Source organism: Seriola lalandi, unplaced genomic scaffold, assembly GCF_002814215.2.
Source record: "Seriola lalandi dorsalis isolate HSWRI2012SDOR001 ecotype SW California unplaced genomic scaffold, Sedor1 jcf7180002054894, whole genome shotgun sequence".
NCBI classification, from domain to species: domain Eukaryota; kingdom Metazoa; phylum Chordata; class Actinopteri; order Carangiformes; family Carangidae; genus Seriola; species Seriola lalandi.
The window spans coordinates 357,129-376,405 of record NW_019525446.1 but is presented as its reverse complement, the minus strand read 5'-3'; the positions used below and the strand labels follow the sequence as shown (position 1 = coordinate 376,405).

General features: G+C 43.9%; 1 protein-coding gene across 1 annotated transcript in view; it reads right to left on the bottom strand.

Annotated features, from left to right (window-relative positions):
- Window positions 1-432: 432 nt before the first annotated feature.
- lrrk2 (leucine-rich repeat kinase 2) overlaps window positions 433-19,277 on the bottom strand; it is a 35,731-nt gene continuing 16,886 nt past the window's right edge. The window contains exons 18-52 of the mRNA XM_023429489.2: window positions 18,638-18,808; window positions 17,694-17,958; window positions 17,329-17,517; window positions 16,255-16,370; window positions 16,022-16,094; window positions 15,093-15,289; window positions 14,742-14,992; window positions 13,495-13,643; window positions 13,276-13,369; window positions 12,996-13,182; window positions 12,731-12,912; window positions 12,377-12,600; window positions 12,078-12,205; window positions 10,663-10,881; window positions 10,377-10,578; window positions 9,965-10,053; window positions 9,224-9,411; window positions 8,961-9,115; window positions 8,722-8,868; window positions 8,431-8,622; window positions 8,106-8,252; window positions 7,898-8,010; window positions 7,620-7,810; window positions 7,331-7,491; window positions 6,976-7,146; window positions 6,143-6,243; window positions 5,712-5,930; window positions 5,437-5,630; window positions 4,592-4,664; window positions 4,231-4,421; window positions 3,626-3,778; window positions 3,247-3,473; window positions 2,166-2,234; window positions 1,940-2,072; window positions 433-1,037 (exon numbers count right to left, since the gene is read on the bottom strand). Of these exons, the coding sequence (XP_023285257.1) occupies window positions 1,948-2,072; window positions 2,166-2,234; window positions 3,247-3,473; window positions 3,626-3,778; window positions 4,231-4,421; window positions 4,592-4,664; window positions 5,437-5,630; window positions 5,712-5,930; window positions 6,143-6,243; window positions 6,976-7,146; window positions 7,331-7,491; window positions 7,620-7,810; window positions 7,898-8,010; window positions 8,106-8,252; window positions 8,431-8,622; window positions 8,722-8,868; window positions 8,961-9,115; window positions 9,224-9,411; window positions 9,965-10,053; window positions 10,377-10,578; window positions 10,663-10,881; window positions 12,078-12,205; window positions 12,377-12,600; window positions 12,731-12,912; window positions 12,996-13,182; window positions 13,276-13,369; window positions 13,495-13,643; window positions 14,742-14,992; window positions 15,093-15,289; window positions 16,022-16,094; window positions 16,255-16,370; window positions 17,329-17,517; window positions 17,694-17,958; window positions 18,638-18,808 (5,553 nt within the window). The 3' untranslated portion in view covers window positions 433-1,037; window positions 1,940-1,947. The remainder of the gene's footprint in view (window positions 1,038-1,939; window positions 2,073-2,165; window positions 2,235-3,246; window positions 3,474-3,625; window positions 3,779-4,230; window positions 4,422-4,591; window positions 4,665-5,436; window positions 5,631-5,711; window positions 5,931-6,142; window positions 6,244-6,975; window positions 7,147-7,330; window positions 7,492-7,619; window positions 7,811-7,897; window positions 8,011-8,105; window positions 8,253-8,430; window positions 8,623-8,721; window positions 8,869-8,960; window positions 9,116-9,223; window positions 9,412-9,964; window positions 10,054-10,376; window positions 10,579-10,662; window positions 10,882-12,077; window positions 12,206-12,376; window positions 12,601-12,730; window positions 12,913-12,995; window positions 13,183-13,275; window positions 13,370-13,494; window positions 13,644-14,741; window positions 14,993-15,092; window positions 15,290-16,021; window positions 16,095-16,254; window positions 16,371-17,328; window positions 17,518-17,693; window positions 17,959-18,637; window positions 18,809-19,277) is intronic.

Below are 19,277 nucleotides of genomic sequence, written 5' to 3'. Positions count from 1 at the left end.
AAAATTTAGCTATTTGTAACTTTTGCTAATGCTACGTAGCTAGCCTTAGCATTAGCCGCTGTTAATTATCAATCTAAAGGAACCGTTGCGTTTGGCATCAAACTTCATTCCTCTACTCACAGAGCTGTCTCCGGCGGTGGAGAGCAACGCCAATGTTAACTCTTGTCTCCGTGACTTGAAGTTAGCATGCTAACCAGCTAGCCCCGGTCCTTGTCACTTTCTGTTAGCTCCAAATCTGCCCCGATGACGTAGCGCTGCCTCGGAGGTGGGCGTGTCATAATTTCACCGCTCTTCAGAAACCAACGCGTGACGTCACAAAGGCTAATTCCACGTTAGCCTCTTGTCTTGTAAACGCGACAACTGCTGAAGCTCTTGTAACCCGTGTTCTTTATGTAAATATTGCTCTGACAAACACATACACAGAGAACCATGTCAGTACATAAAATAATATTTACTTTCTTGTTCTGTTGGACACCATAACAAACAGTGACGTTAGGTAACATGAAATAAAAAAACGTGTACAAAGCCGCCAGCACAATGAGGAGTCCTGTGGTCTGTTTACTGCTGTGGAGTGACTGAGCTCACTGGTAAACAAGCACACATAGACATGAGAATAAATAATCAAATATACACTTCTAGAGGCTTTTTCTTTTCCTCCTTTGGCTTTCTTTCCAGTTTTTTTTCTATCATACTACAGGTAAACAACAATCAGTATTCATTAGGAGCAGGAGGTCGTCCTGAACATCTGCACTGCTCTCATCTCTGATTACAACACAAATTAGATCATCTGTGTCCCTTTTAGACAAATGTCTCTTTGAGAACAACCAAGATTGTACTCATCTGGTAAAACATGGCACATTATTTAATGTGTGCATCTTCCAAAACAAAAAAAAAAAAGTTGATTTCTTGATTCAAATTCTTTTGACTGATTCATTGCAACATGCTCCCCTCATCAGGTACGGCTGTCAGAAAATGAGGTAAAACGTCTGCTGACGCATCGGTCCACCGGAGAGTTGATCCCTTTTCCTCAAGCAATTCTGTTAAAAAAGAAAAACAAAATGATGATGTTATTGGTGTTGAGATCATTATAGAGCAAACTCTATGTGCATTGACTTTAGTTTTTATTCATAACTTGCTCAGGAGGAAAATGTGCTGGTTTCTAAATTGCACTGCATTAATAGCAGGGAGATAAACATGGCTGTCGAAGGTGTCCGTTTTTGGTGGGTAAGGGCTAGTCCACTGGTTGCATGGGCAACTGTAGATAGTTGCTATGGTGCCACTAAGTGGTTGCTACATGGGTGCTATGGTGTTGCTAGCTGTTATATTGCTATAATACTAATTCCTTAGGAAATGTATAAATAGCACTAATGCAGCCAACAAGGTGCCAAAAAAGAGACTAAGTTTAAACAAAAAAATAGTCCTTGTACTGCAGCTACTTCTGGGAATACAGCCACATCTGCTTCTGTTACCACGACAACGACCATTACTGGTGATACAACTACTGCTACTGCTCCTTAAAGCCTCTGGAAACTTGGTTTTTAAATCGTAAATATTTTTCTGTAACATTAAATCTAATTTAAAGTTAGATAAAAATATCTGTATGTAATATTCATTAACAACCTGCTACATCAGGTCTGTGCAGAAGTTTGTCTGACTGCCAAAACTCTTGAACCAAACCCATCTGAACCGAAACTGTGAAAGTGAAACAACCAAAACTCTTCTACAATTGTCAGCAAAGACTGTCACCTGCATCACCCATCATAAAAAGCTTTTCTTGGGAGTAGTGGTTTTCAGGGCCTTTGAAGTTAAAGTCTAGATATTTAAGATAAGATGCAGTTGAAGGCGCTTCAACGCCGCAACTTTCACTCTTACCACAATCAAGCAGCTTAATGACCAGAATTGAAAAGTAGGTTGTGAAGGAAATAAAACAAAGTCACACCTGTGGGCTCAGCTGTGATGAAGCTGCTCTCTCATTTTGGCTGCGATCTGCTCTCTCTTCTCGCAGTGTCTGTTCAGGTCTTTGACCTCCATCGGCAGCGTGCTGTTCCACGCCATCAGCACCGACTCCTCGTCTGAGGGCAGAGACAAACATGCACTTCAGACCAACACAGAGAAACTCACACAGCGACACGACTGTGGGACAAACAATGAGCCGTCAGACTCACCAAACTGATTCTTGTCTTGTGGGAGTCTTCTGCCCAAAGTCAGCACCACATTCTTCCAGTTTAGTGTTTCTATGAAAATAAAAAAAATTAATTACACTTGACAGAGTTCTTAAAGAAAGGCTGGTGTGGATTCAGCAATTAAGCACATGAAAATTACAGCAACAAATCCACAAAAGAGATCACGGGGTAAAGCAAAACAAACATAATACACAAAAGATTGAGCAAACTGTGAGCAGCATGCTGTGCTGTTTCACACATTTCTGCACACAAACACCCTGACAGAGCATGAAACCAAAACAAAAGAATAACCCAGCTGTTTAAAACTGTTTTCTTCACTCATTCAGCTTCCTTCCTTTTTGTTTTTTTTAATCAATTTTCTCACTCACTAAATGCTGCACGATGTACATCTGTTATATACTCTAAGCTCAAATATTTACTGAAGGGAAAGAAATGCTTCTCCATAAAACTAGAGGAAAAACCACCATATATAACCAGCAACTCATGCGTTTAAGATTCTTATGGCAAAATGTTGCTGGATTGATAAATTAACCTTGAAACTGTGGAACAAAATGAGCAAGAAACATCATTTCTCCTCAGTCTGAAGATATTAGGAGGCACTGGAGTTGTCTAATGTCCTGTGATGATCACCATCTCATATTAAACAGAACCATTTACGCTAATTATTATGTATAATTAGCTGTTTTAGTTTTAACAAAATCATTTTTTCTGTATTAATATACAAATGTAGGCAGCAAGCTGATATCATGTAGTAGATAAGACGTGCCTTGTACAATTTCACAACGGCTGAAGGGAATGACCTTTTACTTTGCCCTGGACAAGATAAGTTACATTGTTTGAAAAAAAAAAAGAAGATAACCGGTGCCTGTGGTTTCTGTCACAATAAATATATATAAAAATGCTTGTTTGTAATCTAGTAATAAGAAATGCTTTCCACATTCACACCCTGACAACTTTACGTGTGACCTGCACATGTGGCATCACAGTGGTGTGGCATAAAAATAAAACCAAGTCGATAAAACGCATAAATAATAGAACGGATAAGTAAAAGCTGGGGGCACACCTATGAGTGCAGAGGCGATGCAGCGGATGGAGTCGCAGCGAGGGCCGATGACCTGCAGCGTCTGGTGTTTGGAGAGCTCCAGCAGCAGCAGGTGGCCCCCTCTGGTGCCGACCCAGAGAGCTGCAGCGGTCTGAACCAGCAGGGCCTTCACTCTGGCCCAGGAGGGGGCCGCTTCGGTGGGCAGCTCCGCCTCGCTGCCCTGCCGGCCTCTGCAGCCGGAGCCATGTCTGCGGGGAGAAGACTCTTATACATACTGGGCTGTACTGCGGCATCTTTCACCTTTCACTTCCTGCTGATCGTTTCCTCTTCTTTTGGACACGGTGCTCGTATCTCTGTCTACATATCAGTCAAAGTGGTGTGTTGTGTCGTGTGTGTGTACCTGATGATCTGAGCGCAGTCGATGCAGTCCACCATCCTCTCACTCCTCTTGTCCCAAACCTCGACCGTCGGCGTCCCAGCTTTGTTCAGGTACACGTATTTATCCACAACCATTCGCGACACACACGACTCACCAGCCAGTGATCGCTGCTGCCTGGAGGACGCACACACACAAAACCCACTGTTATAATAATAATAATATTTAGGGACAACTTACAACACACAGTTAGGTAGAATACAAGTACAAGGCATTAAATACAAAATAATCAAGTACAAGGATAAAATACAGAATAAATTAGAATAAAATACCAAGACAGTCACACATTATTATGCTGCTGCTTGGACTTTAAACTCCGGCTTCACTTCAATCATAACTCTATTAATTCTTTATTAATCTTTCAGTTCAATCAATGTATTATCAGTCTTTTGGCAAAGTCTTGTTAGGATTGGCAGAAATATTTGTTGTCATATTCATGACAGACAAGTTCTTTAATTCAGAAGATCAAATTTGTGCACGTGATCATTTCTAACATCAGGCCACATGTTTCCGCTCTGCTTTAGTAAATCTTCAGCCGCCTCACATTCCCCCACATGACGCCGACTCACTGGAAGATGAGGTTCGGTCTGGTGTCGATGGTCCTGCAGACGTCGTACTCGGCAGTGAAGGAGAGGATCCTGGTCCCGCAGCCGGCCCACACGGACCTGCCGTCCAGCGAGTGCAGCGACTGGCCCAGACACATGACGGGCGTGCTGACGTTTCCCACTGTGACAGTTTTAACCGGCTGACCTTTTTCCTGCTGGAAGGACGGAGAACGAGAGGAAAGTAAAGATTCCAGTCTGGACTTGTGGATTAATCACATTCACAGCACGGGAGGACGCACATGTCAGAATATCAGCGACTAGACAAAAGGAAATCATCCTTTGAGAACAAACACACGGGATCTTTTATGTAATATCTAAAGTTTACCTTGAGAACAGAGTCCTCATAAACAGTGAGAAGTCCATTGGCTGTTCCAACCAGCAAATAATTCTTTCTTTGGCTGAAATAAAAATAAAAAAAGGTGAAGATTAGAACATTAATGGTGATTGTTTATTCAACATTCCTGTGACACAGTTTCATGCACGTCTTTCCAGATCTAGATTTAAGCACAAATTAAATCTGCAGTTACATTAGTCACTTTTTAATTTTACTTCCTGGATTTCTAAGCATTTCCTCACATAATGAAGAATCATTTACAGGGTTTTACAGAAATCACTTCAGTAAAACTGACGTGTACGTATGAAAATGCTGCAGATTATTAGAGGGATTTATCAGATCTGTCATATTTCAAACATATTAGAGAGCAGGTGCTGTGTTTTAAATAGTCTCTAATGTAAATGTGTTAGTGTTTAGGTGTTTCTGGTGTCTGGATCATCACTAAAACAGAGATTTTAACGCTGCTGCTCACTTATTGTCTACTAACGCACCGTTTCTGTTGTGTTTTTATTAACTTACTGTCCTTTATGTTTATTTATTCTCCTGTTTTATGTTTTTATATGTGCTAAATGCAAATGTCCCATATCAAACAGATATGGCGTCCTCTTTATATGTTGCTGGTCACAAGGTTGAGACAAATGTTTTGTTTCGACTGTTACAGTCGGATGAATTCCCCAACGACCTCCATCAGGCCGAAATATACAGAAACGATGAAAATGTAACAGGCCACAAACTTCCCTCAGCACCTTCACACACGCTTCAGCTGAAGCAGCAGGAGGTTCAACTCTCCACGAGCGCAGCATCCTCTTTAGTTTTGGTTTTTTACAGACACTTACGTTCGACGAGGGTGCACGTGGAAGTACAGTGAGGTGACAGCATCCGTGACGCTCTGCAGGTGGTGCCAAGTCGACATGTCCTGGGTGCTGATGACCACTAAGGAGCCAGACTGGGTGCCAGCCACCAGCCAATCACAGGCCTCGTTGGGGATTTGAACCGTCACCAGACACAGGACGGGACTGGTGTCGATGTCCTGTAGGAGGGAGAGAAGTGCACGTTTGTCACGAGCAAGATGAAAGAGGTGAAATACAGATTTTAACGCTGCTGCTCATACCTGTGTCATGACTGCGTTGGTGTCCAGGTCCACAGCTGTGATGGAGCCCACCCTGTGGCTGCTGGTGCTGCTGCCCCCTCCCAGCCAGGCTCTGTGGCTGCTGAACGGACTGTCACTGCTGGCAGAGCTCACTGTGAGGCACTCGGCGTTGAACGCCCGGGGAACCACCAGCTCCTTCACCAGACACAGCATCTCCCCTGAATTCAGCCGATCAAACACCTGCACGCATGACAATTTTAATTGTGTGTGAAACGTGCTCGATTGGCTCTGACATCATGAAACATACTCTAACCTGTTGCCTTCCTGCCTGTCTACTCACTGCAGCTCGTCTCTACACTGCTCCAGCTTCCTCAAACCTTTCCCTCCTTCTCAATGAGACAGAAAGAACCAGCACTCCTCTGAACACAGTCACACAGTCTTCAGCTTCTAACCTGAGCAGACGTCGGTCGGTCCTGTGGACTTTCCCTCAGACAGTCCTTCATCAGCATCTGGAAGCCGGGCCAAGGCGAGCAGCCGTAGTGTTTTACTGGATCTGTGTGAATGACAGTGAGGTGAACACACGTCTGTGCAAAATGGCAGTAAAACAAAAGCTCTTATCTGTAGCACACCCGAGCATGAATATAGTTGAAATAATGTTTTAGATAATACCAGAAAATCATAATAGTCATCATAATATATATATATACATATATATATATATATAACCAAAATGATTAAACTCATTCTCACAAATTTAGTATCAAGTTTTTGGGATTTTTGGGATTTTTGGATTTTGCAATTGAGGTTTACATATCTATCAAGCTGGTTAATATAAAAATGGCCGCCATAACATCACAGTTAAGGCATGAAGGCCCAAAAACTACTATTTAAAACACAAGATGAGAACCTGTCATCACAACAGTCACATTAATACAGACAACAGCAATAAACAGTCAAAATGCTAAATGCTTTGTTTACATGAATAATGAAGGTAAAAACAGACGTAAACAAGCCTAAACTTTCAATTATGAGCTGCTAACCATTTTATTTAATTCATATGCTTATTCTCTAATTATGATTAGTAATGACGCCATCTAGAGGCCATGCAGCGTCAGAGTGGATCAATCCAGCATCAGTTATCTGGAAATGTGCTTCACCATATTTCACATGAAACCAGAAACCTGTTTGTAATATGAGCAATTTAAAAGTTTGGTCTTGTAAAAAACAATCCCAGCTGCTACATTAAACACTGTACAACAGAGGTGTGACGGCTCAGTAAAGTTACCTGGCAGCTTCCCCTGCACTGCGACTTCATCAAACTCACTGGGGAACTTCATGCCGTCAGAGATGCGCTCGCCGCAGGTCAGGAGGTCGTAGAGCAGGAGGCCGAATGAGAACACATCAGCCTGCTGGTTGTAGATCACGTTACCCCGGGCGACCTCCGGTGCTCGGAAACCTGCGTGATACACAGAAATCAGTTAAAAACAGCTTTACATATACTAGACTGGAACGTTCTGTACCTGTGACCAAAACTTTACTGATTCATCACATTGTAAACATGAACAGCTCCAGGTCAGATGTGTAATAAGGAGGTTGAGCTTATGTAACAAGGATCTATGAGGCCTGAGGAGACGTCTGACCTGGAGTGCCCTCTGAGCTTCTCACTCCCATGCTGCAGCAGTACTGAGCGATGCCGTAGTCTGTGATCTTGGCGATGATCTCGGAGTTGGTCTTCAGGTTGAACAGAAGCACGTTGTGGGGCTTCAGATCCCGATAGATGATCATGGACGAGTGAAGGTACCTGATCACACGGATCGAACAACGATCACGACCATAGTATCCATATTTTTCAGAATACTTATCATTTTATCATCTTATAATTTATAAATAAAGTAAAACTGAAGAGGCCAAATGAGACAGCTTTTCTACCTGAGTCCGTCTGCCACCTGCAGGGCGATCCTGTGCTGGAGCTTCCGGTTGAGGCTGCCGTTCTCATGTTCAAACAGGGAGTCCAACGAGCCGCGCAGAGCCAGCTCCATCACCAGGACCTGAGGAGTTGAGCCGGCCGCCAGCAGGCCGACGAGGCTGGGGTGACGGAGGCGACCCAACACCGCCAACTCCTGGAGAGAGAAAAAGAAAAAAAGGCACTGTGTCGTCAAAGTGCTGTCCGGGACCCAGCGACTGAAGGGAACTTTTAGTTTCAGTACCTGTCTGAGGAGTCTGTAGATGTAAAGCTCAGATGCGTGTTTATTGAATATCTTCACGGCTACTTCTTCGTTTTTGTAGACGCCTCGATAAACGGTTCCAAAGCCGCCGTCCCCTGCAACCAGATATAGAATATATTTATGAATATGACCAACAACAAAAAATAAATAATAAAAATGAAAAGTAATTAAAAGTAAAATAAATAATGACCCAGTCTGTTTTCCTTAGACATGTCGACATCCAGCTCCTCACTGTCCAGTATCGTTCCTGCAGGCTGATCACTCAGCACCAAGTCAGGAGCGATCTGAGAGATGGGCAGCGTGCACCGAGGGTCCTCTGGGTTCACCAGCAGAAAATCTATGATCAATAATAAAAATCATTAACACAAAAGATTTCAGATAATGAAAAGCCATCCATGTGGAATGATTAAAACCAGACAAATTTTCACCTAATTTCATGGATTTTTAAAAAGGAACACCTTTCGAATTCATACCAGCAACACAGGTGTCGGATCTTATCGTGTGATTTTATTTACCGTTGTCGAAATAGGTGAAGAGGTCCTCCAGCAGGATCTTGCTCCACTCCTGGCCGTCCTCAAAGCTGTACAGAGCCCACTTCTTCAGTAGAGCCTCGCCGCTGCCGTGCATGTCGGTGTTCAGCAGGCCAGGAAACCACTCCTCCAGCAGGGAGTCCACGTGATCCACAACCTGACCCATCAACACCCGGCCTGAGAAGAGAGGTAGTGGAAACAGTTTCTTTCGCGTTCGTGTGGTTTTTATTTAATTGTTGTACAGCAAGGCTTGAGCTTTTTGAAAAGCTGCGGCACCTCTGCGGGAAGACGGGACAGTTATCCTGACGAAGCTGGAGGGGTTCTCCTCCACCGACGCCGCCTCCACCAGACAGTACGCTTCAGGGGACCAGCTCAGGTAAACGCCTCTCCTCCAGTAGATCCGGTTGGGTCGCACAACTTTCTCTGGACAGCAAACAGTGTGAGAGAAAGACTTTATTTGAGCCTGTGAGCAGAACAGCGCTGATGAAACAGTGAGTGTGTCTCCTGCACATTACCTCTTCCACAGAGCAAGTAAGACGAAACCTCCAGGAGGCGGCTGATCTGCCGAGACCAGTAATCCATGGGGAAGTACGGCATCTCATAAAGACGCACTATGACCTCCGAGTTCTCACTGTGAGGCAGCTCGATCACCGGCCTGTGTTTGGACAGACTTGGAAAGAAAGGAATGAGCGGTTAGAGACATTTGAACTTCCTTATTCACTGGTTTTCTACTTAAAACCACAACAGAGCTCCTCCGGGGCTGGGAATCTGAACCTACTTGCTGGGAACGAGCAGCTGCTCCTCTCCGAACGGCAGCGCGATCTGGAACTTCTCCAGCAGTTTGAAGAACTGCGTCAGGTGGCTCTTCGGGAAACATTTGGTCTCAAAAAGGAACTTTTCCACAACCGAGCGCTGAACAACTCCTTTGGGATGCTCCCACAGGCCACAGCTCTTTAATTTCAGTTTCTGCACAGAGACACAAACACATTGTACATCTGTGCACTTCATGTACCTGCATTCGAGTGTTAATACTGAGCTTTTATGTTAAAAATGGGCCCTGAAGTGGCCATTTTGGAGGTCCTCAGGATTAGCTGTTCAATAGAGTAACATTAGAGTTAATTATTTCTGCACTGCTTTCAGTTGGGGATCTACCTCTGCTGTCTGCTTGTATATAACACACATCTTCTCCTGAGCGTGCTCAGTTGGATATGCACTTGAATTGCACAAATGTTTTGATGAATGGTGTAAATATAATAAAAACTAGACTAGAAAAATGTGATATTTCACAAAGCAAAAAGTACTGGAGCAAAATAAACATGATGAACAGATAAAACTGTAAGATGCTGTCTTATTTTCAGCATCAGCCTCAGGCCCAAGGGAAGATCTGAAGCTCAGTTAAACTAAGCAAAGGCACAAAGTGTGTGTTTTTGTCTCTATGTGAGTGTGAGTGTGTTTGTGTGTGTGTGTGTGTGTGTGTGTGTGTGTGTGTGTGTGTGTGTGTGTGCTCAGATGAGGCTACCTGGGAGATGATGTTGCACAGCCACTGCGGGTCGATAAAGTAGAGCTCTTGGAGCTGAAGTGCAGGGTCGTCAAAGTGCAGCAGAACCCCTGCAGAGACAAAAACACAAGGTTTGAACAGACATAATTCCCACTGAGTGAATTTAATGTTGATTCAAAGAGGCAATCATTATATTTAAAGTATAAAATACACCTGAAACCTGTCAGTCTGTTACAGAATGGTTAAATATCTGTATGTATAATCACAGTATTCCTTCTTGTGACAGAGAAATGTACTCAGAGGAAAAGATGTTGCAAAGTACTGGAGGAGAACTTGAATAAGACACTTCATTAAAGTTCATCCATTTCTTTTGAGAAGTTCAAGGCCTGTGTGACGTAGAATGAAGCAGGTTTTCCGTGCGACCCAGACTCACCGGCTTCACTGAGGAAGTGGACGGCGTGCGGCAGCTCGGCTTCCTCCAGCTGGAGCTGACTCTCCTGGATGAGCTGCAGCAGCTCCCGGTGCCTGATGACGGGGAACTCCGAGGGAACCCTGGCCCTCTCCGCGACAACCCGGCGCTCCAGCTCCACGTAGCTGTCCGGGACCAGCTGGCCCATCACAGGCTGGCCCTGGATCTGTGAGGAGGAGAGGCGGCGAGTCAAGAGGTGAAGTAAGGAGAAGGAGAGGAAACGTTTAACCTGCTGGTGGTGGCCTTTTACCCTGAAGCTGGCGACCTCTCTGGCGATGGCCTTGCGGAGTCTGGCCATGGCGTCCGAGTCCTCGCAGACGGAGACCATGTGATAGTCGGTGATGGCGGGGAAACCCTGGTGGTTCAGCAGCTCCTCTTTGATCTTGGTCAGGCAGGCCTGAAGCTGCAGCTCGTCGCTCACATCTGTGTGCGTCCCCACCAGGATGACCGGGGAGAGCGGAGCCACCGCCTGAAGGAAAGAAGGAAGAACACGCACGCATATGAATTTTTGAACAAAAATGAATTCATTATATTAATTTATTTTAACGAGGGATTTTCAAAATATTTTTACCTATAAAAAGTTATTCTTTCAATTTTTTTTAAATGTCGGCCATGATGTGAAACTGTTTCAAGATTGTTGAGAATTTTCCTTCAAATGACACAGAACACTAATTATTATTATCATGTTGACTCAGATCAATTAAATTAACAAAAAGAATATATATATATTATTATTAATATTAATATACACGTTATTTTATTATTATTTATTACAATAAATTAAATTAATCAATGTACAAGATTAACATCAACTCAGTTTTACTTAATTACTAAAATTAAATATGAGACTATTAGACTCTTCTTCAGTGCTCAATATGAAGTACAGTAGATCTATATAACAGTTAACAAGGCTTTACTGCTGTACAGTAGATACACAGAGCAGGTCCAGTGTGTAGGATTTAGGTGGATCTATTAGCAGAAACAGAATATAATATTCATACTTATGTTTTCACGAGTGTATAATCACCTGATGCTAAGAATCATTTGTGTTCTCATTAGCTTAGAATGAGCCCTTCATATCAACATACAGAGAGGATCCTATTCCATGTTGCACCGCCATGTTGCACCGCCATGTTCCTACAGTAGCCCAGAACGGACAAACACAAACACTGGCTCTATTGAGGGCCTTTTGTATTTTGACGTTACCTGAAAGCCACCAGGTCCTCTTACACGTCTGGAGTGGGAGGGGGGAGGGGAAGGGTATCGAGTTGGTTGCAATCTGCAACCTCACCACTAGATGCCACTAAATCCTACATACTGGTCTTTTAAGTATTCAATCATATAAAACACACACCAAGACTGAAAACAAGTCTTCTATACTCTTTTAGACTTTGTCCAGTGTTAAAATGCTCTTATTCCATTACAGCCATTGGTTATTTGCATTTTAAAACACAATAAAAAATATTAAAATTGAGCTTCTACCATTAGAATTTAAAACATGCTGTAGGTGAACTCAAGTTTTACTTTGCTCCACAGGATCAATATTTAATCTGGGCTCTAAGGGCCTCTTTTAATCTCGAACTACACGAGTCTCAGCTCAAGTCAGCTTCATCACAGGAACCTGTTTATCATCATGACTGGATGAATCTTTGGTTTAAAACTTACTTTGATGTTGAAGAGCCAGGGTTTGAGGGCGTCCACCTGACTGGCTCCTTTGCTGAGGTTGTAAACCACCAGGTAGAGAGCTCTGGAAGTCAGGAAGTGAGGGTGAGAGCCGCTGAACTCCTCTCCACCTGGGGAGGGAAGCAGGGGGGGCGAAACTAAATCACAGCAGCTGAATAAAATACCTGTCAAGACTCAGCCTCTCTACCATGTCTGACTATATGTTTGTAAAGCTCACTAAGATGCGTGTATATTTAACAGCTCCGTAAATTAATCTATTCAGATTTCACACGCTGGCCAACCTGAGAAGTCCCAGACGTTCAGCACCATTTTCTTCTTGTCCCGCTCCCTGATGGTCCAGTCCCTGACGTCGATACCGACGGCGGCCGTCTTCGAGTTCAACTGGGAGCGCTTCAGCTTCATCAGCTGCTGAATCAGGGTGGTCTTCCCGCTGCCGGCATTCCCCACCACGATGAGCTTCATGCGGTAGTATGGCACTGCCTTCTTCAGCCGCTGCTGCAGGAACCTGGGACCGAGGGAGGAGGAAAGGCAAATGCGTCGCTATTATGAGACTTCATTTTATTTCTTCTTCTACAAATGAAGCTGATCAATGAGTGGGGATCTAGAAAAAAACACCTCAGGTTCAAGCGCCTGACCTGACTATGTCTTTGGTCTTGCTGCCAATGAGCTTGAGGTCCAGCTGGAGCTTCAGACCATCCAGCGGCAGATCCCACAGTCGGCCTAGTTTCCCCATCTCATCAGGGAAGGAGCGCAGGTTAGTGTTGTGGCTCATGTCCAGGGAGGTCAGGCCTTCCAACAGGCCGATCTGCGGAGGAATCTGGAAGCAAAAACGACACAACCATCAAAGCTACTTATTTACAATCGTCTTATTTCTTATCAAGTGCTCTAATTGTCCTTTACCTCACTGAGCTTGTTGCCACTCAGGTGGAGTTTCTCTAGTCTGGTCCACTTGTAGACTGGTCCGCTCAGGTCCAGAGACGCGATGCAGTTCTTACTGAACATCAGCTCTCTGAGGTTGCTGGACGCCCAGAATCCCGGGCCAGGAAGAACAGCGATGTTGTTGGTTCTCATGTCCACCGACCTCAAGCTAGAGAGACAAAAGCATTTCACACGTACTGTAGGAAATGATATGTACTAAACAAATAGATGGGAACAAGAAGTAGCTGAGAATCTGACTTACTTTGTAAGATCAAGTATGGCCTCAGAGACATAGGTGAAGCTGTTGTTTGCTAGTTTCAGTGTCGTGATCTTGGACGGCAGATGAGACAGGGAACCTGGAGAGGACAGGAAACGCAAGGTCATATGGATCTTTTCTTCAACAGGGATTTAAAAAATTGTCAAATTAAACTTGGAAAAAAAAGAATTAAATAATACCAGAGCATATAACAGGCAAACTCACAGATTTTGTTCATGGAGGCGCTGAAGGTTTCCAGTTTGGGGCAGCTGGTCAGAAAGTCTGGAGAAATGTTCTCCACGCCGTTCTTGCTCACGTCGAGCAGCTTGATCTCCGGCAGACACAGAGGTGTGCACAGCTCAGTTATACTGTTACTGAAAAGGGAAAAAAAAAAAAAGACCGTTCTGCCTTTAGACGCGTGGATGTGTGATTCTGTCATGAAATAACACGGTTGTGTCTTTGCTGAAAAACCTGATTCCACACCATTCTCTCAGACGACCTCACAGGAAGTGAATGTAATTAAATTTGCTGGAAAGGTAGACCAAGCACCAGGACTTAAAAGTGAGGAACGACACTAAACCTTCAGGAGATACCATCATGATGGAGAGACTGATTGGCCGGGATGTCTAAGAGTCCGGTCTTACAGAGGTTCAGCTGAAGGTGGCGTTCCTTCATCCGTGTGGATACGTCAGATAGACGAGCCGAGATCGGCGCATAGATCGCGGGGTCGTCTGGCAGGAAGGAGAGGTACGGTCGGGTGTCTATCTAGAACATTCCTTCACTACTTCGTTCACTTGAAAGCGAAAGATCTGCTCATGTATCCCATGATTAATCAGTCAAATCAAACATTTTCTATATTAAAATAACAATTGTGCAGCATCGGTGGAGGTGTGTGTTCTCTCTGTGCATTCTAGTAATCGCTCTGGTCACATGCACAACACAGCAGTATTTTGTATTAGAGCTTTCTAAGACATCAGACCCAGGGAGAAAATGAAATAATGTCTAATGATTAGGACTTACAGCAGCCACTAATGTAATTACAGTTTTATACTGATAACATTATTCAGGTCATTAGCCTCAGTTTCAAACCCATTATACACCATAAAAGTCATGGTATAGGCTATTTATGTTTTCACCCAATTCAGGATATTCCCAGAAATTACTTCAGTCATGCCCGACTTTCTGTTGTGCAATCGACTGTCGAAATCGAATTTCATAATTTTCCACATTTCCTTTTTCTTTAATGCAAATGTCCAGAGAGAATCTCATTATGCGGGTTTGTTGGGTTTTTTTTTTTTTATAGCAACAAACACATCAAAACAATGACAGCGAGATTAATGTGATTGCATTCACATCCTGTCTTACATATAAAGACAGGAAGTATCATGTATAGTGATGCTCAAAGAATCATCTGAATAATCAAACCAGCAGCTGTGTTGCTGAACAACACCTCAGTTTTCCCAGCAGCCTACCCTTCCATAAACAGCTCCTCCAGCTGATCCATGGCGCGGCCCAGCTCCTGAGGAAACGCAGTGATTTCGTTGAAAGACAAGTTGAGCTGCCGCAGCGAGGGGCAGGTGACGGCAGGGTCGAAGGTCAGCAGGGGACCCACGCAGTTACGAGAGACGTTCAGCGTGCTGAGCGAGGGCAGAGACAGCAGCTCCACCGGCAGCGACCGGAGCTGGTTGCCCTGCAGGTCCAGTCGAGTCAGACTGGACAGACTCTGTGGCGAAACCAGAACAAAACAAAGAGCTTCAGCGCACACGTGCATTTCCTTTTATCATTTGATATCTCGGTGATTCAGCACCGATCGGCTCCATCACCTGGCAAAGAGCTGAAGGAAGCTCCAGCAGACTGTTGTTGCACAGGTCGAGGCGGAGGAGATACCCCAGCTGCTGCTGCACCAAGCCGTCGTCCATCAGACAGGACAGAGAGTCCAACTCGTTCCCCGACAGGTCCAGCAGGCGGATCCTCTCCCGCTCTTTGGGCAGAAGGGCGGAGCTTTCACTAGAGCCGAACACTGAGGAGGTGACGCCAGAGGAGGCAAATCATTAGACGGTCATAAGTCAAGAGCTTTGACTCTACAAGATGTTGAAAGACGGACGATAACAGAACACTGCTGCTCCCGTAAAGCTTTTAAAAACAAACAAAAAAAAGGAACTTTTTGCTCATCAAACTTAAAAAGAAATATCTCCTACTTTTATCTATTAGTCAGCTGGTAGATATGTTGTTGTCAAACTGTTGACAGAATTTAATAAAATAAAATAGCTGTGAAATTAAACCATGGCCCGTGGAAAAATTGGTTTGTTTTCTGTGTAAATCATCTTTCAAAGACTTCTTTATCTTGTGAGTGGGCAGAAACATGACATTACAGACGGATACACAGGTACAGTACACAGGCAATATTGCATAATTTTAAGTGCCTCTTCATCACACTTCATCCAGTATTTTTATACCCTTGTCTTCCTGGAAATAGATTAGGTCATCTTTATAAATATCAAATCATAAACAGTTGACTCAGTCTATAAAAAGGCCCAGAGTGCAGGAGTTTCTCTGGCACTTGTATCCTTGTTTATCACTCCGTGTATCTGAAGCAGATCAAGGTCCAGATGCAGATTAACGGTGTCCGAACATTTTTCATTACTCAACAAATTGCGCACTCCTTAAGAACAGAATCGTTTTTGTTTCACGCAGCTGTGTTTGAAAGAAAAACGAGAATACAGTCAAACTGAATTAAATCTAACCCAGTTACCTTTGTGGGTGGAGCCAGTCCTCCCATATCTCCTGTGTACAGACTCGCTGTGTTCACTCTCGGTCTGACCGCTCTGGAAACCAACAGTGAGGGAACAGGCTCACATGTGAGTGGGATTCATCGTTCTATATTCAAGTTAAGAACTACAATATGTGTCATTTTATTTTAAAACACACAAAAAATAGTATTACATAAGCTTAGAATACTAAATAATAATGAAGATGAGTTTTTACCTCGGCACTGGCATGTCTGCGACGTCCCTGCTTTATCTTAAAGGATCCCCCCCTCAGCTCCTCTGTCGAATTATTATGCGGTTTTGGAGAAAGAACCCCTGGCAGTGAATCACTCCCTGCAACAGGAGGACAAGCGGTTACTATTTACCTTTATCTATCTAATAGGGCTGAACAATTCATCAGGAAAAGGTGCCACGACATTATATTAATGAGGCATTTATACATTTCTATTTTTTTCAGTGAAAGTGAAATGCAAAAAATGACCATTTCCACTATAATGTGACTCACATCACAATCACGATATCTGTTAAAATAATCGATATATGATTGTTTTGCATATCGTGCAGCTGTATCATCTAATATTTAAACGGTATTGGCTATCTTTTGGAAACGACTATCGTTGGTTCTCAAGATTTTCTCCCAATTTGGAAAGTCACCGTCGACTCGGCACAAAATCTAAAAATAAATAAAATAAATTTGTTCTTATTTAAACCAAAAATATTTGTTTTTTGATTGTGAAAACAGCACACGGTCACATATGTGTCATGTCAGACACCAGGCGGGAAGATCTTCTTTATGATCAACTTAGAATCTTCTTTTGTTATTGATCATTAAAAAAAGGTCACATGTGAAACGAACAAATTAGGTCACTAATGTAACATCACTCCACTCAGTAAGAATAAACTGAGACTAATCCAAGTCAAAACATGTGTAACCAATCAATGTGACTGTTTGAAAAATACATAATGTGAGAGTATATGATCTTCATCAGAGGTTCTGAGAAGACAACGGGACAGTGTGGGGACATTACAAAAGAACTACAGTCTCCAAGTTCAGCAGGTTCAGCCTGTAATAGAATTACATTGTTGTCTGAATAAAAACTGCTGTGATTCTAGTGTGTGAATCTAATAAAGTGTCAGTTCTGCTTCATGTCAGAATTCCACAGTGGATCGCATTAATCTATAGACTCAAACAGTCGCTCTTTGGCTGAGTTCATCCCCTGATTGCGCTGTGAAGAACTGAACCAGATGAGAGCTGTGAACACACTGATACGTGATGACTCTGAAACTTTACCGTCGCTCTCCATGTCGTCGTTGAAAAACAAGCTGTCGTCCATGGAGACGAAGCTGAAGCTGGAGTCGTCGCTCTCGTCGGAAATGTAGCCAGAGGTCAGACAGGGGTCGGCCATCGACCTGGGAGGACAGCTGGCGCTCTTGGACTTCTGCAGAGACTGAATGTACCTGGCCAAACTCATACCTTTACCTTAAAGAGCAAGAACATGGTACATGGAAATTAAGACTGGGCTGCAACTAAATATTAATTCCATCATCAATCGTTAACTGATCAACTTCACCTTTAAATTACTTGTTTTGTCTAAAATCAAAAGATAGTAAATGTACAACAACATAACAGAGAGAAAAGCATCAACTCTTCCTCACCGCTGTTGCAACGTAGACTGTGCGCTCTTCCTCTTTCGGCCAGCAGGGGGCTGAGCCACGCAGCGTCCAGGCGCCCCAGCCTGAAGCCCCCCAAGCAGAGGGCGCTGTTGTTGAGGTCCAGACCCAGACGGCCCAGGAGCTGAATGACCGTGGGTCCGTCGCCGCGCTTCACGCTCACGACCAGAGCCCTGCGCAGATGCTGCTCGTGTGCGCCTCGGCCGAGCAGGAGCTCCACCAGCTCCAGAGGCCCGCCCCTTTCACACACCTGCAAACACAAAGGACATGATGGACTCGTTGATGGTTATTCTCATTACTGACGACTAGTTCAAAAGTTGAGGTCTGTCATTTGAAAAGTTTGGCCTCTTTTATTAAATAAAAATGAGAGTTTTGGTGGAAAACATATATTGACATGTAAAAATACCCATCACACATGACTGGGGCTTAAATTCATGTTTTCCAGATTTCCTGTTTTGTCTTACCAACTGTAAAGACACTTAAAACGTATTGTCAATCTATAAGATGAATTACCGCGTTGTGGTTGTATCCCTCCACCAACCAGCCAAGTTGCAGGAAATATGGTCACAACCTCCACTTCCTGAGTCTTAGCATTGAATAAATGGCAGAATTGTTTTCGTAGAACATTATGAAGTTGACCTTTGACCATTTGGATACAAAATGGTCAAAGGTCAACTTCACTTAATCACTTTATACTTTTATTAGATTGTCGTGTTAAATTGTGAAATAAGTAGTGTGCGATGTGATGTGAGTTGTAGCCGAAAACACATTAGGGTCACAGCGACCTTTGACCTTTGACCACCAATATATATAATCAGTTCATCCTCGAGTCCAAGTGAATGTTTGTGCCACATTTGAAGAAATTCCCTCACGGCGTTACTAAGACATTGCTTTCACGGACAACCCCAAAAGATTTTGTGACCTCTGACCTGGTAGATGAGAGACTCCGTCTTCGTCTTCCTGTTGATGTCGGCGCCCAGCTCGATCAGACACTCGGCCATCGTCGTGTCTCCGTCCTTGCATGCCTTTTCCAGCATGCTGTAGTGTAGCTCCGGGTCGCACCACATCTTAGACAGAGCGAGGCACACCGACCTCCGCAGCTGACAGAGAGCCAGAGGATTAAAACTTTTATATGTAAGTATTGGGTTTCAGCTCAGTTCAGCAGCTAACGGTGCAACTGTTAGTCCTCTGAAGGATGCGGCCACGCTAGTGTCTCTGTGAGGCTGTTATTGAGGCTTTGAGCTAAATGTTAAACATTAGCTAATTAGGACTAAACACAAACAGCTGAGGCTGATGGGAATGTCATCAGTCTTTGCATATGTTTGGTCATAAACCAAAGCAGTGGATAATTTTTTTTTCATGGTAATGCATCCGATAGTTATGGAGGCCTGACTCACCGGGCTGTTGCTCTGGTCCGGAGTCTCATCCCTGAGGTGTTGGAAGATCCGCCTGTCAAAGTCTTCTCTCTGCAGTTCAGCAGCTGCTCCTGAACACGCATCAAGCATCCTCAGGGCCACCTGAAAACACTGAGGGACGCACGGAGCAGAGGCCGATCGTGAGAGTCCGAAC